This window comes from Mauremys mutica, chromosome 22 (assembly GCF_020497125.1).
Source record: "Mauremys mutica isolate MM-2020 ecotype Southern chromosome 22, ASM2049712v1, whole genome shotgun sequence".
In the NCBI taxonomy this organism is placed as follows: domain Eukaryota; kingdom Metazoa; phylum Chordata; order Testudines; family Geoemydidae; genus Mauremys; species Mauremys mutica.
In genome coordinates, this window is record NC_059093.1 from 10,290,514 (window position 1) to 10,308,528 (window position 18,015).

The 18,015-nt window shown below is 43.5% G+C and overlaps 2 protein-coding genes across 3 annotated transcripts; both read left to right on the forward strand.

Moving 5' to 3' along the window:
- Nucleotides 1-3,121: 3,121 nt before the first annotated feature.
- LOC123354586 (fibrous sheath CABYR-binding protein-like) lies at nt 3,122-7,539 on the forward strand. Its single transcript, XM_044996706.1, has 2 exons — nt 3,122-3,245; nt 4,712-7,539. The coding sequence occupies exon 2, from the start codon at nt 4,869-4,871 to the stop codon at nt 6,807-6,809; it is 1,941 nt and encodes a 646-aa protein (XP_044852641.1). The 5' UTR covers nt 3,122-3,245; nt 4,712-4,868; the 3' UTR covers nt 6,810-7,539.
- Nucleotides 7,540-11,205: 3,666 nt separating this feature from the next.
- Nucleotides 11,206-15,888, forward strand: LOC123354584. 2 transcript variants are annotated; one of them, XM_044996704.1, is made up of 2 exons: nt 11,206-11,338; nt 12,770-15,888. In XM_044996704.1, the coding sequence occupies exon 2, from the start codon at nt 12,937-12,939 to the stop codon at nt 15,103-15,105; it is 2,169 nt and encodes a 722-aa protein (XP_044852639.1). In that variant the 5' UTR covers nt 11,206-11,338; nt 12,770-12,936; the 3' UTR covers nt 15,106-15,888. The 2 variants fall into 2 exon arrangements, with proteins under 2 accessions (XP_044852639.1, XP_044852640.1); XM_044996705.1 differs by lacking the exon at nt 11,206-11,338 and adding an exon at nt 11,930-12,015.
- The last annotated feature ends 2,127 nt before the right edge of the window (nt 15,889-18,015 follow it).

Sequence of the window (18,015 nt, forward strand, 5' to 3'; positions counted from 1 at the left end):
ATAAGTTATAATCACTCCCAGCCCTCTTAAATGACCCTGCTGCTGTCAATGCAAAAGATGCACAATATAATCTCTTTGATTACTAAACTATCTGTAAAGTGAATAATAAATGTATCTCTTTATCCCTGGTGTAGTTACACTTACTTCATTCACATTACCAGCTGAACTTAGCACCTACGTTTTGTGTCACATACTTTGGTCATGATCCTGTGGGGTTATGCCCATTTCCTGGTGAACAACATTTCACCAATAGCTTAACTACAATGGTGTAGTCATGCCTAGATCAAAGAAGTTACGGGTGCCCACCCAGAGGGACCAACAGAGACGATCTGGGCCCAGGAGTTGGCAACAAACCCATCCTGCGTTCATCCTATAGCGGTGGCTCTTGTGTCCCATCGGGCTGGGCCCAGCTCCCTGCTCCAGACATTGTGCCCTGGCACACAGGGTTACATCACAGCTCAGGTTTGACCCAGCTGCCCCTCCATCATGACAGTGTGGTGGTTGGGCCATATTTGAGTGAGTGGTGCTGCGACCCCCTGGTCACAATGCCTGACTGAAGAGTGGCTAGGCCAAAATTTGAGTGGCATGGGGGGGGTACACTGAATTATTCTCTAGCATGGCGGATTGTCTTGAATGACCTCTAGGAGCTAGGGTTGGGGGTGGATGGGATGAATTAGAGTTGGAGGGGAACTGGAACGGGGCAGGATTGCGACTGCAGGGATCTAGACAAGTGTTGGGAGGTTGAGGGGTACTGGCCTGGGGGTGGGGGTCAGATTTCAGAATTAGGAGGGGGTTCCTAATCTATTCTTGCACCGAGACCTTGTTGCACCACTGATCATATCACATTGCCTGGGGGAAATCAGAATATCATATGGAAGGAAGTGAAATTTTCTTTCCTTCCTGAGTAAGTCTAAGTGAGTTAAGGATCTCAATGAAATATATGTGAAAAAGTGAAAGGCTTCTCTGTGAAGTAATGGGAGACAGGGTGCAGGGAAGGGTAATGGCCATTTCAGCTTTTCATTGCAGAGTGCATTCTGTGGTCAATTTCAATCATCTGCCGCTTACATTCTTTGCTTAAATTGAAGCCCAACAGCAAATACATAAAAGCATTTGAAGAAGAGTTATATAAAGGCCCTACAGAGCAACCTCTCCCCATTTAGTATGGGCATGTGATTTAGGTGAGCTCTTTAGAGACATCATAGATACTAGAGATAGGGAAGCTGATTTAGTACTTTCTGTGGCAGGCATTAGATCTCATAGAAGGTGTGCAGATTAAAGCCAAGTACCGGCTAAGCTGACTAAAAATGCAGAGTCCTGTGCCTGATTTCATATTTTGGGGGGATTAGAAGTGGACAAGCCAGGCCTCATATGACATTGTGCATTTTTGGGATGAGGGGTAGTGGAGTCACAAAACTTGGAGACTTTTTTATGTTTGAAACTGTCAATAACTATTTTATGATCACTTCAGTATATAATGTCTCTGTAAGTTCTCACTTACTGAGTGGTTTAAGGAAGAGAGTGAAATAAACTTCAATGGTTCTGGTTGTCAATGGGCAGCAAAAAGACAGTGACCAACTTACAGAAACTTCTTCCTTACAAGCTGAATAGTCACATAGTTCAGCAGAACTTCACCACTTCTGAATGCTGAGGACATATGAAATTAAAGCATAGATAGGAAACTCTTAAAAGCCCCTGTCTCACTGCTAAGCATGTTTACATTTCCAAGAAAAAAAGTGTGTCCAAATGATAAATATGAGAGAGTCTATAGTGCACAATCAGATCTTAAAAAGAGGGGAGGGGACACATCTCCAATACTCCACTCAGTAGCGTCATGACAAATGGCTCCCTACAGCATTTGCTCTCTGAAGTCTCCTACTTACACCACCTTGCTGTGGCAGAACTATTCCTATGGGCTGCTGGGGTGTCATTCTACATCAAGAAACCTGTCTCATCTCAGAGGGCAGCATTTTCCTGAGCTCTAATAATGCTACCAAAATAGTAATTCTAACCTGTAGATAAGCATTTGCTCTGCACAGGGCCGGCTCCAGACCCCAGCGCGCCAAGCGCGCTTGGGGCGGCAAAATGCCGGCAGGGCGGCAGCTGGCTCCGGCGGACCTTCCGCAGTCATGCCTGCGGGAGGTCCACTGGAGCCACGGGACCCACGGCTCCATTCGACCTCCCGCAGGCATGACTGCTTGCGGCGGCCGAATTCTTAGAGCCGCCCCTGGCTCTGCATATAGCCAAACTGAAGTCTAAAATTACAAAATATCCCTTAAAACAGTCTGTTAAGCTACATTCACAAAATCAGAAGTAGTACCATGAAAGAGAGCTTAGAAACATCACATAAGAGGGCATATAAAATTTCAGATATAGAGCATACACTGGTAATAATACAACACTGGTAAGAAACTCTTGTCTTGCCAAAGAAACCACCTAGCAGCTGAAATGATACCCAAGAGCAGTTTAAAAATGGATTTGACTACTTGGCCACATGTTTTGACTCACCTGCTTTCAGAAATAGTGTACAGCCTTAGCTGGAGTACAGGAGTTACTAAGGCATGGTCTACAGTACGGGAGGGAAATCAATTTAAGTTACGCAACTTCAGCTACGTGCTTAAAGCTTTGCAGGATCAGGGCCTAACTCTGCAAGACAGGACAATTGTAGAGATCAGAAAACCTAACTGCTTGGTGCAGGATATTGTCACTGGCTTTTCCTGCATAGGACAATATTACATGCCAGTGTCCTTGCATAGTTTTCAAACATCATTCAGTCTGTATGAATGTCAGTACATGTTACATATTGTTCTTCCTTCATTTTTAACTTTTAAAGCTAAATACAGAGTGACCAAAAATATTTAAGATCATAAGAACGGCCATAATGGGTCAAACGGTCCATCTAGCCCAGTATCCTGTCTTCCTACAGTTGCCAATGCCAGGTGCTTCAAAGAGAATGAATAGAACAAGTAATCATCAAGTGATCCATCTTTGTAGCCTAAACATAGAGAAGCAGCCACACAAGGTTATAATATGGGACATTCATCTCCATTTTCAGACTATACACAAATAAGGAACATGGTGTGTGGGAACAGTCATTCAGAGGAACTAATGTTCAGGGACTCGGGGGAAAGTGATTTTGGTGCTACACAGCCCTATTTAAATCCAGCTTGAGGGACAGAGAGATGTTGAGGGATTAACTGAAACTGTAGAGTTAAAGCCTATCATTATTTTACAGGGTGAAACTTTTGGTAAGTGGATATTTATGTGATTAATCAAGCACTTCTTTAGATCTTTCATTACAGATTTAAAAAGGGGCAAGGCATATATTTTTGGATGTGGTTCTCTTGATTGGGTCTGAAGCCTAATGTTCTAATAATAATATGTGTGGATATATGTGGTATTTTAGACACTGTGAGAAAGGATCTTGGTTGTGTGGCTGGTTATCTGAAAAATGATTCTGTAAATATAATATTGGGAGGCATATGCATTTTCTGTAATGGGAAGGGTTGTAAAGCTAATTCCTGCTTAGTTATATTCATGGTGCCCTATTGTCTTGCCAAATGGCAAATTGATTTGTACAGGGGTTGTCTGAGTCACAATTTACTCCTGCAAGTGTAAGTTACTAAAAAGTTCCTCTTTGCCTGAACCAGCAGACAATTCCTCTGCCTCTCAGCTGGACTGACTTTGCAGAGATGAAATGTGAAAAGCAATAACTTCCTTGTCACTAAAGTAGGCAGATAAGATTCTGAAAAAATGTACAAAGCTATATTTAAATAAAGAGTTGCCTTCCTTAAGCTTGCTTTGCTAACTATAACTGCCCTTACTGATGTCTTGTGCCTGAAAATGTTTTGCCTAATGTTAATGATGTAGGCTTGCTCCTGTTTGAGGTTAAGTACCCTATCCTGTGCAATGACAGAATAACTCTGTATCTCAGTCTGTCTGCCATTTGGGAAGTGGTCATGTGAAACAGTACCCCAGCTTGCTTAACGCAAAACTGCTATTGGGTTGGCTCTGCAGAGACAATTCAGCTGTGGGAGAGTAGCCTCAGTGCATCATAAGAGCTAATTACACAGGCTTTATTGCTCATCTTGCTATGAGACAACCCGAGATTGGTTTAAAACTCTTCAGGAAGAGTTGCTAGTTTAAAGCTTTAACCTCTTAACATGTAAATCCATGAGACTATAACTAGATACAGTGCATCTCTAATATAGAGGGGTTATGCAGATTAAATTTTTTTGGGGGGGGGAGGGCTAAAGAGATGAGAGGCAGGCAGTGAACACATTCCTATTCTATGTAATGGTCATAATTGCAGGCCACACTGTGCTTGAAATCCCTCTTAGGTCCTCTCAGGTATATCCCTTTGGGGACAGATTTTGCTAATGACACCTTTGGCTGGGTGAAACTGTGATCCTACCCCTTTAGATTGGATCTCTGTGCTACAGCCCTCTTACCTACTAAACATATTAACCCACCAGTAATTGACAGCTGTAAGCCCTTTTGCCCCAAGATCCCATGACAGGAGATGATTAATGCTTTATTTTGAAGTTGTTTGGGTCAATTAATTGATTCACCCAAAGATACTTAGCATGGGGTGCAAAAGGATAAAACAAAAGAACTAAATGACTATTTCACCCTTGCCTAAACTTTAATCTTATTTTGCAAGCCTAAGTAGCCAAACTCCATGGGTGTTAATGAATTTGTTAATATCTTGCAGGTGGGATGTTGACTGGCTACTAGGATACTTCTGGAACGGAAAGCAAGAGCCTTTCACACCCTCCTTTATTCCAGGAAAAGCACTGTACTGAGGGCATCAACAAGAGTGAAGCCACTTCTGAATATTTCTAGCTGTGCTGCTGTTGTAGGCGTTCAGCATGGGGTGCCAACTCAGTAAGAAGAAAGGGTTCTGCAGGATTTGTAAGAAATGTAAGGACCAGAAGGCTGAAGGAGCTGCTGAGATTAATGAGACACATGCTGTTGCACATACCTCACAGGAGGCTTCTGAATGCACCGAGAGCCAGCCTTTCACAGGGACTAGGAAAGACACTGAGCAAGCCACTGTTGAAGCACAGCCTATGAGGTGTGATGGGGTGCCTGCTGCACCCAGCTCACAGGAGACACCAGAAGACACTGAAGAAATCCTGTCTGTTCTGCAGACTGTACAAGGCTATGAAGCCCAGACTACTGCACAGAGCACAGGAAAGGCCTCCCAGGACACTGATGCCCAGCCTGCTGCAGAGATGGAGCAAGAGATGGGAGAAGCTGAGCCTAATACAAAAGTAACACAGAACAGGCAACCTGTTAAACAGGACTGGCAGCTGGCTTCATGCATTACAGAAGACTACATAGAAGATCGGCCTGCACTTGAGGCAATGCAAGAAGCTGGTAAGATGGACACTACTGTACAGACAACAGCGGAGATTGTTGAGGTCCAACCTACTGCAGAGAACATACAAGAGACTCCCCAATACACTGGTGAAACCCAGCCTACTCTACAGACAGCTCAAGAAAGAGAGGTCCAGCCCGTATCTGAGACTGAGCAAGAGACTGCTGAGAACCAGCCTGCTGTACAGATCACTGAGGGGGCACAGGCTGCTGCATGGGATGCACTAAACACTGGTGAGGCTAAACCTACTACACAGAGCATGCAAGAGATCCCACATCACCCTCTTGAAGCACGGTCTGCTAGAAAAAGACTGCAAGGAGCAAAAATCCAGACTTCTGCACAGGCCACGGAAGGCACTGGGGAGACCCAACCTGCTTCAGAGACTGAGGTATTACTTGCTGTAGAGTCTGAACAAGAGGCTGGTGAGACTCAGTCTGCTGGAAAGAGAACAGAAGAAACTGAGGCTTGGCCTGATGCAGACAGAGTACAAGAGTCTAGGGCCCATTCTGTTACACAGGACAGAGAGCCTGCTGCCCAGTGTCTGTCGGTTGCATGCACCACAGATGTGACTAAGCAGGCTGAACCTGCTTTGCAGACTGCACAAGAGGAGCAGATCCAAACCACTGCATGCAGTACAAGCGAAAGTTGGACTGTACAGGATGCAGCTGAGGCCTACCCTGCTGCACAAACCAAAGAGCAAACTGGAGCCCAGCTTGTAGCAGAAGGTCCACTTGAGACCCAGCCAACTATACAGACCATAGAGGCTCCACAAGGTACTACTAAAAACATGCAGATTATGGAAGACATTAGTGTGGGCCCTGCAGAACCCAAGGCTTCTCAAGAGAGTCCACTGGAACCTGTGACCGTTCCTATTAAACTAACAATAGAAAAGACCCAGCCTACTGCGCAGGTCACACAAGAGATGGAGACTCTACATCCTGCACAGACCAAAGAATTGAAGGAGAACCAGGGTCAGCAGAATGATGTGGATTCCCAGTCCCCTAGTGATCTTACAGGATACAAGGAGAGACAGGGGAATTCTGCAATTCAAGAGGAGGAAGATCAGGCACCTGAACTAGAGGTCACTGAGGTACCAAAACCAGAGCAGCAGCAGCTGAACGTGGAGCAACTGGCACCTCCTCAAGAAGAACTGCCATTTTCTCATGTCCCTGAAAATCATGTAGAAAAGTACCAGCTTTTGGACAGCTCTGTGCCCAAAGCATGCAAGAGCAAATGGGAAGAGGAGGCTGAAAATGCTGAGACTCCCATACCCTCAGAAACCCAAGGATCTGAGGGTGAAATGGCCCTAGCATCAGACTCCACAGCTAGCAGTGACACTGCACTTGCTTCAGAGGAGCCCCAGGGAACAGAAGTAACTGACTCCATGTCTGAGCCCTATAGCCTATGCAGAAGGACCTGTTGCACCTGAAGTTCCAGTAACTAATTGTGATTCAGCTGAATCACAATTAGAGTCAGAGTAAAATGGACAAACTGAACACTGATATTTAATGCCACTTCTCTCCATTAAATTCCTGCTCTTCAACCATAATTGCTCAAAACCATTGTCCCACACAGTAAGGCTGGGAGGCAGATATCAAGCATGCCACAGGGGAAATGCCCATAGTTTCTTAATGTCTTGTAAATTATTATGACTGTCCAAATTTGCAGTGCATCTTCCTGCATTTTCCACTCTTCTAATGTGGATTTGGGAGCCTGGTTTTCCATTTGGGCCAAGCCAATCAGATCCACATACACAATGGTGTGTTGTGTTTGTGTGGGGTTTTTTTTTATAGATCCACACTTTAGTGTAGTCAGGGAATGCTTTTTTGTCCCTTATGTTGTTCCCCCTATCCCATTCACTGTTTAATATCTAAATTAATCTGAATGCTGCTAACAAAGTTTTTTGGGGTATAACTCTGTGTTTTAACCCATTACTTGTAGGAGAGTCTGCTTTTGTCTTTATAGTTAGATATATTATATGGAAAGAATAAACTACCACTGTTGGATGCATTAAAACCATTTAACTTATTTTAGGTGGTACAAATGGGGGGGGTGTCTGCACAGCTGCTATACAGTATTAGTGAATGGAGAAATCCTTTAGCAATCTCAAGTAACATTTTAATGTTTGACTCTCAATAAATGTCTTTACTGATCATTAATGCTTGTGCCTGCTTCTCAGTATCGCATGTTTAATTTGTCTCTTGTCTCTTGTACTTGAACATGTATATTGCTGTGACCTTTCTAATGTGATAGCTGGATATACAGAATTAACAAATACAAACATGTGCTCTCTTACCAATAGAAGGGCTTTAAAAAAAAAAAACTCCTTTCTTTCTGGATTAGTTTCAGCCACTAGCTGGTTTCTTGGGCAGAAAGGGAAGAATGGGGGAGAAGGTTTGCTTTAGCACTTATCTCTCTGCAGGTGACAACATTCAACTCTGCCTCTACAAGGCATAGGTGTCCTCCACACTGAGCAGTGTGCATGCAAACACAATGTAGCTGGTTCCTAAGATGTATGAAACTACAAACCAAGTGATCCCACTCTGCCTTAGGCTTCTATCAGGAATGGGGCTGGCATCACACCTGAACACTTCATGTACTTACTGTTACTGAATTCTGATGGCAACAAAAAGCATCTCTTATGGCTCACTGCTGCAAATTTCAGTGCTAGAATTCTTTATTGTTTTTAAAAGCAATGACTGTTCCATCATCAGTCTAACTAGTAATGATTGGGGCTGGGGGAAAAAGTTTCCCTCCTGTGTGAAATTTGGACATTCCTTTTCTTCCTAAAGGGGATGAAAAGTCAATTGCTCTTCCAGGAACAAAATGTTCAGGAAACCTTGATTGGAGAAATTTCAAAATACTCCAACCCACCACCCCACACACTTACTCCCTAAACAAAATGTCTGCTTTCCTAAAGCAGAATGGTTTGGGACAGATTAACGTTAATCTCAAAATTCCTCTGCCCTGCATTGCAGAGTATGTATGTGTACATTACAGAGTGCACCAAAATGTTGTACTCTTAAGTATCCCATGCGGATGTTGCTGGTGCAAACTAAAAAGTACCTAGTTCACATTAATGCATCCTTTTAAAAAAGAGCACTAAATTAATGCAAAGTGGGTACCTTTGAGTTTGTGCCAGCAGTGCCCATAGGGGTTAGTTAGAATGCACCATTTAAATGTACTCTGTAATTCACAAACCTGTGTGGCACAGTGTGTATATATGTAGCCTTAGTCTATGGCTGAAGCTGTCATAGTGCCATGTGGCAGTTGTATTTCTAGGTCCCACACGCTTCCTCTGTTAGACATGGCTTCTGAGTCAGACTACCTTGCCCAGAGAGAGTGGTCTCTCACTTTGCCAGGAAATAAATCATTTGCAATTTTTTGAGCAGCCCTACTTGTGACCCGGTCACCTTGTTGTATTTCTAAGGCCCTACCAAATTCACAGCCATTAAAAACACCTCAGGGACCGTGAAATCTAGTCTTCTGTGTGCTTTTAGCTTGTACTACAGTCTTCACAGGGGATACCAGTGTTCCTCAAATTGGGGGTTGTGACTCAAAAGGGAGTTGCAAGGGGTCACAAGGTTATTTGTGTGTGTGTGGGGGGGGGTCATCATAATAATGCCACCCTTACTTTTGGGCTGCCATCAGAGCTGCGTGGCTAGAGAGTGGCATCTGTTGGCCAGGCACCCAGCTCTGAAGGCAGCAGCCCACGAACAGCAGTGCAGAAGGAAGGGTGGCAATACCCTGCCACCCTTCCTTCTGCACTGCTGCCTTCAGAGCGGAGCAGCCGGAGAGTGGCGGCTGCTGACTGATGGCCCACCAGCAGCACAGTCTGACCCAATATGGCCATTCTTATGTTCTTATTTATAATGTACTGTGAGATCTTCTTAAAAAAAAAAAGCAGCTATTATAGGAACTGTTTTCATAAATAACTTTTTTTTTTACTAAACCATACCAATGTATTCTAACTATATATAGTCAACCAATTAATTTAATCTAGCAGTTCTCAAACATTTTCCCAGTGAGGACCAAATCTTAATACAGAGTGTGTCTCATAAAAACAAGCTCTCATGGACAGTGTTCCTCTCATGTTCATGCTCTTGGGAAAGTATTTTGGCCTGGGTTCCCAAAGGTATTTAGGCTCCTAACTCCTACTGATTTCAGTAGAAGTTAGGATCCTAAATGTCTTTGGATCTGGGCTCTAATGATTTCTAACTGATCCATTGGCTTCTTTAGTCCTGAAGAGCATCTCCTGTTTCCACTTTTGTTATAATTTAGCTGTGGCTAGTACTAGAGGCTGTGAAACCTGAGATTTTTGCAACTTTTGTTTTACAGGTCTGTAGACTTTCTCTCCCCCCTTCTGTGAAGAGCATGCACTTCTGCAGTAGCAGCTAGAAAGAAGGAGGAAATGCCAGAACCTTGCAATCAAACAGCTCTGTGCAGAGCACCACTAAGTGCTGCTTGGGCCTGCAGTACTCTGGATACCACACTTTGCAAACTGCTGATTTATTCCAGTTTCTGTGAATTCTCCACCAGTACCTTAGACTTAGCAAACTATGAAGTAACTTCAATTGTTAATTGCCAGATATTTTCCATATTCATCTGCTCACTCTGTCCTTCAATTACATTGAAACCCAATTGCAAATATACAAAAGCATTTGAGTAAGTGTCAAAAATAATCTAGAAAACAACTGTAGTCACAGATTAGAGCCAGGTGGCCCATTTGGTTTTAAGCAAGATAGGTTCTAAACCACACCAGAAAGCAGGAAGTGGGTAGGGATGAATAAAGGCTAAAAATAGCTTGAAACCTGTTTCTACATTTCCATAGCAAAGGGTCATGAAAGGGAATGATTGTGCAGGATCCTAAGATCAGTTTTGGCACCACACATTTTGGGAGCCCATTCCTAAATCCATCTTGGTTTTAGTGTGGAGGGGAAGGAAGACTTGTCTTCCATTTTTCCATTTGTGGTTCATTTGTTTTTTTAATTAAGATTTGTCTTTGCATTTTTCACATATGATGTGCTTAATGCTTACATCTCATTTTCTACCAGTGAACAGAGTAAAGGCTTGTCTACACTTGATAGCAAATGACATTAAGGTAGGATACATGTTTAAAGAGCAATAGCTGTTCCTGAGCAACTTCCTGGGTGGAGAGACATACTCTGGAACAACAATGCCTTGTTTCTTTTCTGCTGAACCCATTTTCAGAGTGAATTAAGGTATAAAAGCACTAATAAATCACTCTCATTCCAGAATAAGAGTGTTCACACATGGAGTTAATCAGGATCAACTCTAGACAGGCCCTAAATTTTGTGCGATATCTGCAATCCTGCCATATCCAATAGTAGGCCATCATCTGAGGCTGGGGATGTCAATCTATTGTACAACCACAGTAAAATGTATAATTACATGACTCTGACACTTTCAGATGGAAGAAAACAGGTGACAGGGATTAATTTTCAATCCTTACTCCTTGGGGTAGAATAAAACCACAGGCTATAGTTTCACAAACATCATCCCTTAATTATAAACCCACTTACATATCAACTGTTGTACAGCCGCTAATCTGTTAATTTACTTTATGCATTGTTAAGTCATTGATTTGCATGGACAAATGTGGCACCATGTTGCATTTCAGTTTTACTTTTTTTGTAATATTTAAATACACGGTGGTCACATACACAAAAATCTACAATCTGAATTTAAGGGGATGAGCCACAGGATGTTCCAAAAGCCATAGAATTCTGCTCCTTCACCATTTAGACAGGAAACATGCTGCAAAGGAATAGTAATTCAGTGGAACTAATGTTCATGGAGCTGGGGGAAGGGGTTCTGTGTGACTACCCAACCCTGTTTAAGACCAGTCTGACATTTTCAAGACAGGTGTTGTGGACTGGCATAGGCTGTAGTTTTAGAGCTATTAAAATTGTTTGGAAGAAATTTCATATTGAGTTGGTAAGGAGATACTTGTTTATCCGTATTATCTTTCCATTTAAGTTCTTATACTTTCCTTGATCATTTATTATAATGTGTCTTTTATTTTCTCCTCAAGGTATTGCAGAGCCAAACTTCATCCTCAGGCAGTAGTAAGCCTATTGTTGTGATTTAATGGGAGCAAGTGTAACTTAATTGCAACTTAATAGCAATAACAGTATATATCAGAAGAAACTTTCTTTACTTCTTGCAGTTTATAGACTATAATCACAAGGTTACTGCTTTTCACTTCTTAGTCCTGTAAAGCAATTAGGTGAGACCTTGGATGCAGCCGTTACTGGTCTCAAATTAAAGGGGGTCTATCTTCTTTCTTTATTTCATTATTTTTAAACATTAATGGGCCTATGGAAAGTACCCTATCTGAATACAAACTTCTCTGAATAACAAAGGTTCAAGGTAAATTTTCAGAAGTGCCTAAGTATCACATAAAATCAATAGGATTTAAGCTATGAAGTCACTTAACTTAAATGCTCTTAAAATATTAGCCAGCCTCAAACAGGAAAAGACCATTCCATAATGGCAGATTAATGTTATGTCTTAGTGTGTTTACATTGTGGAATCAATATCAATTTCCAAATTGCTTCATAAACACCAGACTCTCTTCATTGTTGCCGCAGAGCCAATGCAACCATTCAAGAGTGAGTTAAATCCTATTTTGCCTCTTGGTGGGTTGGGTGTTTGTGTTTTACACCTGTGTACTTTTTTTTTTTTTAAAGGAAAGCTCCGATTAGAGAAAATATTAAAAATGTAGCTTTGTGTTCAGTTTTATAGCTTTAAATAAACCGTTTGACTAACTAATCAGGTAAATTACCATAACTATGAATCATTGAAGACCAAGTGTTGCTAATTCACATAGTTACTTAGAGATGACTAAATAAGATGTATGGGTCATGTTTAACACTGATCAAATCAATATTTGCTACAAAAAATATATATTTTTATTTTCAAACAAGAATGTTTGACTTTAAATTTCATTTTTTCTATGTTTCGGGGGTGGGGGAACTAATGTTTAGGGATTCCTCCTCACCTGCCTTTTTTCCCATTACAAAAGAGTAAGTAAAAATGAAAAAGATGCAAACACACTCACAAACAAAACTACACAACTTCAGTTTCCCAAACATCTAACAAAAATTCAAACTAAAATGTTTGGTTTGAAACTTTAAAGAATTTGTGAGAAACAACTTTTCAGCAGGAAAAAAAATCAATCACAAAATTGCAACCAGCTCTGCACATGTAATCTTTCAAATATTGTCAATTTGGATGTAGTAGCAGTGTCCAAATCTCATAGTAAGACTTACAAAAGGTAAATAGGACCCTAGTGTCTGATGGGCTTTGGCCCACATACCAGGGCTGAGGTGTGGGTGTTCTAATGAATCTCATGCTATCTTGCAGGTGAGATGCTTATTGCTGATTACTAGGAAACTCCTGACACAAAGCAGAAATTCAGTTCCCTACCCATCTGCCACTAAACCAAGACCTTGGATGTACTATCCCTCAGTGCCAAAGACTGAAGCTACTTAAGAGTGGTTCTGCCCCAGCTGCTGCTATCGACTCTCAGCATGGGGAACAAACTGAGCAAGAAGAAGAGGTTCTGTGTGACTTGTGGGAAAGTGATGGACCAGAAGGCTAAGGAGGGAGCTGCTGCAACTACGCAGCCACATCCTATTGCAAGGGCCTTTTGCGATGCTTCAACTTGGACTGGTGAGAGCCATTCTCCCATAGAGAACACCCAAGAGACTCTACACAACACTAGGGAGGCCCGGCCTGCTGCAGAGACAGGGCAAGACACTGGTGAGGGCGATCCTCTTCCACAGGTGATGCTGGACAGAGAATCTGCTGCACAGACAACCGAAGAGAACTTAGGAGCCCAGCCTTCTCTGTGGAGTGTGCAAGAGACTGAGGGCCAGATGACGAGACAAGCCACACAGGCACTGCAAGACATGGGCGACACCCATCCTGATGCTAAGATGCCACAGGAGACCGAGGCCAAGTCTAGTTCCCAGATAACATGGGCCAAAGAGCCCGAGGCCCAAACGATGCACGAACAAGAAGCCCAATCTGTAGGAGAGTGCACAGAAGACACTTCCCATCCTGCATATGAGACTCGGCCTGAGGCACAGGTCACACAAGAGATGTGTAAAGCTCAGCCTACTACTGTGCAGACAATGCAAGAGATTCTAGAGGGCCACGCTGAAACCAAACCTGCTCCGCAGCATGTGCAAGAGGCTGAGACTCCGATGATTGAACAGAACCAAGAGGCCCGACCTGCTGCAGTGGCTACCAGTGTGGTTGGGGCTCTTCCTGCTCTCCAGGCTTATCAGGAGACTGAGGCCCAGCCTTTTATAGGTATTCCACATGATGGAGATTGTGCTGCCCGCACTAAGGCCACACAAGAGATTGCTGATCCCCTACCTGCTGCAGAAGTGACTGAGGAGGCTGAGCCTGCTTTTGAGACTGTACAAGAGATGATTACTCAGATTGTAGGAGAGATACAGGCTGCACAAAGCAAAATTGAAGCCCAGCCTGCAGCAGAGACTGAGGGACAGTTGACTGCACCTGCCACTCAAGGTGCCGCACAACATATTCCTGAAACCCAGCCTGCTCTGCAGATGGTACAAGGAATTGCAGCCCATCACACTGGAATGACAGACATCAGGCTTTTGCTCAATCAATTTACTACACAGACCACAGAGGAGGCTGATGCCTATCTTCCTACACAGACTGTGCAAGAGACTCAGTGCTCCTCTGCTCAAGCTGAGCCTGCTCTGAAGATCTGTCAAGAGTCTGAGGCCCAGATGACTGTACTGGTCACACGAGGCACAGGGGTGGCCCAGCCCATTACAGAGATCCCAGCAGAGAATACTAGAGAAACTGTGGCAAAGTCTGATGCAGCAGCAATTGACCAAGAGACGAAGATGCAGCATCAGGGTAGAAAAGTCACTGCTCTGTGTCATAGGCTGCAAGAAGCCACCACCCAAAGAACCGGTGAGTGCCCTGCTGTTGCACATGACATGGAAGAGATGGGGGAGGCTGACTCTGTTTTGCAGACTGTGCAGGAAACTAAGATGCAGCATTTTACACATATTGAACATGAGATCAAGACCCAGCCCACAGCATGGGCTACAGACGAGATGGAAGCTCAACCATCTCTGCAGTTATCTCTTGAGGCCCATGCTGCTTCCCAGGAATCTGAGGCTCCACCTGCTGTATGGACCCTGCAAGAGACCCCGCAGGCTATTGCAGAGTGCACATTGCATCAGCTGACTGTCCAAGACACTGGTGTCATCTCTGCAGTACCCAGAGCCTTCCAAGAGGATACAATGGAGGCTGTGACTCTCCCTAGTGAAGAGACCCAGCCTACTTTACGGGCTGCACAGGAGACAGAAACCTTTTGTGTTGCAGAGACCCCAGAATTGAAGGCAAAGCAGACTCAGCAGAGTCACCCAGATTCCCAGCCCCCTAGTGCCCTAGGTGGCAATGAGGCAGGAGAGCAAGACTTGGCAATTCCTGAGGATGCTCAGCCAGCTGAAAGGGAGGCTACTGTAGTAGCAAAGCCAGAGTCGCAGCAGCTAATGGAACAACTGGCTCCTGAACAACAAGAGGAGCTCATGCTGGCTCCTGCCGCCACCAGTAGTGAGGCCTCTGAAGCTCCACAGCCTGGCAATGAAAATTCCCCACCTCTAGAAGCCCCAGTGCATGAAGCAGCTGAGAGCAGAAGACCAGGGTAGGCTGAGACTCCTGCAGCCCCTGCAACTCAAGGTAAAATGGCCCAAGTTTTAGACTCCAGACCTATCAATTGTGAAGTAGCATCTCCGTCAAGGGACATGGCTGACTCTCCTCCTTTGGCTGTGGAGGATGCAGGTCCAGCAGAGGGACTCACTTTGTTTGATGGTCCAGTAAGTGGCTCTAATGCAAATATAGCAGAGCCAGAGTGAAATGGACAGACTGGGCTTTGCCACTTAAAAAGAAGCATATTGCTCAGTTGACCAGATTCCTGATCTTCCATTGCATTTGTGCTCATATGGCTGTTCCATGAAGTAGGGATGTAATGCAGAGAGCATATCTGCTGAGTTGGGGGAATGCCTTCTACAATTCTACACTGTTAACTATGGGCTTGGCTGAATGTGCATCCTTCTGCATCTGAAATTGCTGCAAATGTATCTACAATGTAAAACAATATCTACATTTATAACATCTTTCTAGGGGTTTTTAGTCTTGCTGGGAACTATTTTAATGCTATTGATTACTTTTCTACACAACTCACTGACCATTAAGCCCTTCACATCACTGGCTTAACCTGCAATTTTATTTCCTTCACTTTATTGAGTAACCAGCCTCATCTGACAAACCAAACTACATGCAGGAAAGTTCTGTAACTTCTTAAAATTGTACAAATGCAACAATTGTCCTCACTCAACTGGAGTACAATAATAGTGAATGATATTTGTGTGGGTATTGGTAGGAATGGTAATGTGTGTTGCTGCCTGAATTGATCAACTGATTACTCTCAATAAATGCTGTTTTCCATTCTTAAGCTGTTTGGCTATCTCTGATAATTAAGGGGAGATGGACAAGGGGTGGGGGTGGAATACAACTTCACAATGGCCTTTTCTGTGGGTTAAGTGGTAAATGCTACTGAACATGTATGTAAATGCTGATTCTGATCCAGGTGAGATCCTAGGCAACTGACTACAGCCCTTTCCTTAGTGTTGATGATGCGCTCTTAATCCTCTTCCTTAACCATCCACTCGCATCAGAACTCAGGTCAAAAACAAAACTAAAACATACATCTTCCCACAAACACTAGCATTAAATGCCCTTAACTATGTATCTGCTACCTCAGGGGGAAAGCATAGCGTGATCAATAGGAACTGCCCAAGGTACAAGTGTACCTGCATACCAATAGATATGAGAGGTCTTTCTGCCAAAGAAACCAGCCAGCAGCTGAAATTATTCCAAAGACTCTGAATGGGTTGGCTGCTTGACTAGTTACTCCACAGTTGATGGAGAGCATCTGTCCCTACCTCAACTGGGAAGCAGGAGTCACCCTGCAGTCTGAATGCAGGCATGAGGTGTCTGTCATTAAATTTCCAGCAAGTGAAAATTTTAAATCAATAAAAATAAAAAATTGGCATCTGTTGCAATTACGAAAAAATCAAATTCTAATAAGCCTATTTTGTATATTAAAATAGTGATATCCCTGGCCTACTTTCCCATGAGGAGTGGAGTTAATATTAACGCTCAGTGGACTGTGTCACTTCTTCTCTTGGTCCTAATGACTGTTCCACTGTGGATAAATACTTAAATAATCATTGGCTGAGAGAGAGAATGATGATGTAGTCCTAGCTGTTAGGGACCCACTAGTAAGGTGAGAGACCCTGGGTCCAGGCCCCTGCTCCAATCACCTCTTCCAGTATTTATTGAGAGTGCAATGGTTTCACCTGGAGTGACTGAGGAATCTCCCCAGCAGAATATCCCACAGCTCAGCAGTTAATGAACACTCCTGAGATATGGGAGAATCTTGTTTAAATCCTTTTTCCCCCTTTGGCAGAGAGGGGCAATTGATCCCACATGAGTGCTCCAACTGCTGAGCTAACAGTGATAAGGCGAGCACTACCTCCTCTTCTTCCAAGTGTTTTGCGTGGAGTGAGGCAGATGCCTAATTCATTCCCTCAAAGCATCTTGGATGCCTAAGTCACCTGATTCCAGGCAACAGGTTTCCAGTGGTGGATCACTAAACTGAGATAATCACCACCCTATGGCCCCCACCTAGGTGCCTGTGTCTAAGAGCAGGGTGGGGGCTTAGCACATACTCCTCTCTTCAGCATCTCCCCTTGGCTAGTTTTAGGCAGTGAGCTATCTAGCATGCTGACTTTTGTGGATCATGTTCTTAGGTGCCTATCTCTCCCCATGTATTCTACAGGAAGCCTAGGCACCTAACTTGGTTTTGTGTACCTCATTGCTATTCCAGTGTTTTCTAGGCACCTAAAAGTTAGACGCCAGGATGCTCAGCGTTGCAACGCCTAAGTCCCTTGGTGATCCTACTCTCAGACATCACTAGATTTCGGAAAGACATAGAGCAAAGCGAAATAGGCCATATTCACTCCCATTTTAACTTCTTTGACTTCACTGAACTTCAACCACAGAAGAATTCTGCCCCTACCACCATTAGTATCCCCAAATCAGCTCAAAGAGTCTCATCTACCAGATTTCTACCGCCAATGCTATTATCCACATATCTGTTAGCCTGGATTCTGTAACAATGTCTGGAGAAAGAGGGTGAACTGTGTTTTCCCCCTAGGGATCCTGAGGTCACTCTCTCCAAGTTTTTTTTTTTTTTACATCCTCAAATATGTGGTGTTCAGCTAACTATTGAAACCTTCATGGAAGGAAATGGTCAAGGAAAATCAGGGAATGGGAATTATTTTCATAACTTTGGATTTATTTAAAAGGTGACTGGTGCCATTTCAGATACTTTAGTGTCTAAATCTGTAAGAATTGTAACCCTTCACTACTAAAACATTTCAAATAGATATGAATATGGAGATCTAATATATTTAATTCCATTTCTGCTTGGAATGTCTGCACTGAACAAAGGGGGGAGGGGTTGGCAGTAAACTCAATCCTGCTCCAAAGCT

Coding starts and splice junctions, on each gene's coding strand:
- LOC123354584 (XM_044996704.1), top strand. CDS start 12,937: ATGGGGAACAAACTGAGCAAGAAGAAGAGGTTCTGTGTGACTTGTGGG.
- LOC123354586 (XM_044996706.1), top strand. CDS start 4,869: ATGGGGTGCCAACTCAGTAAGAAGAAAGGGTTCTGCAGGATTTGTAAG.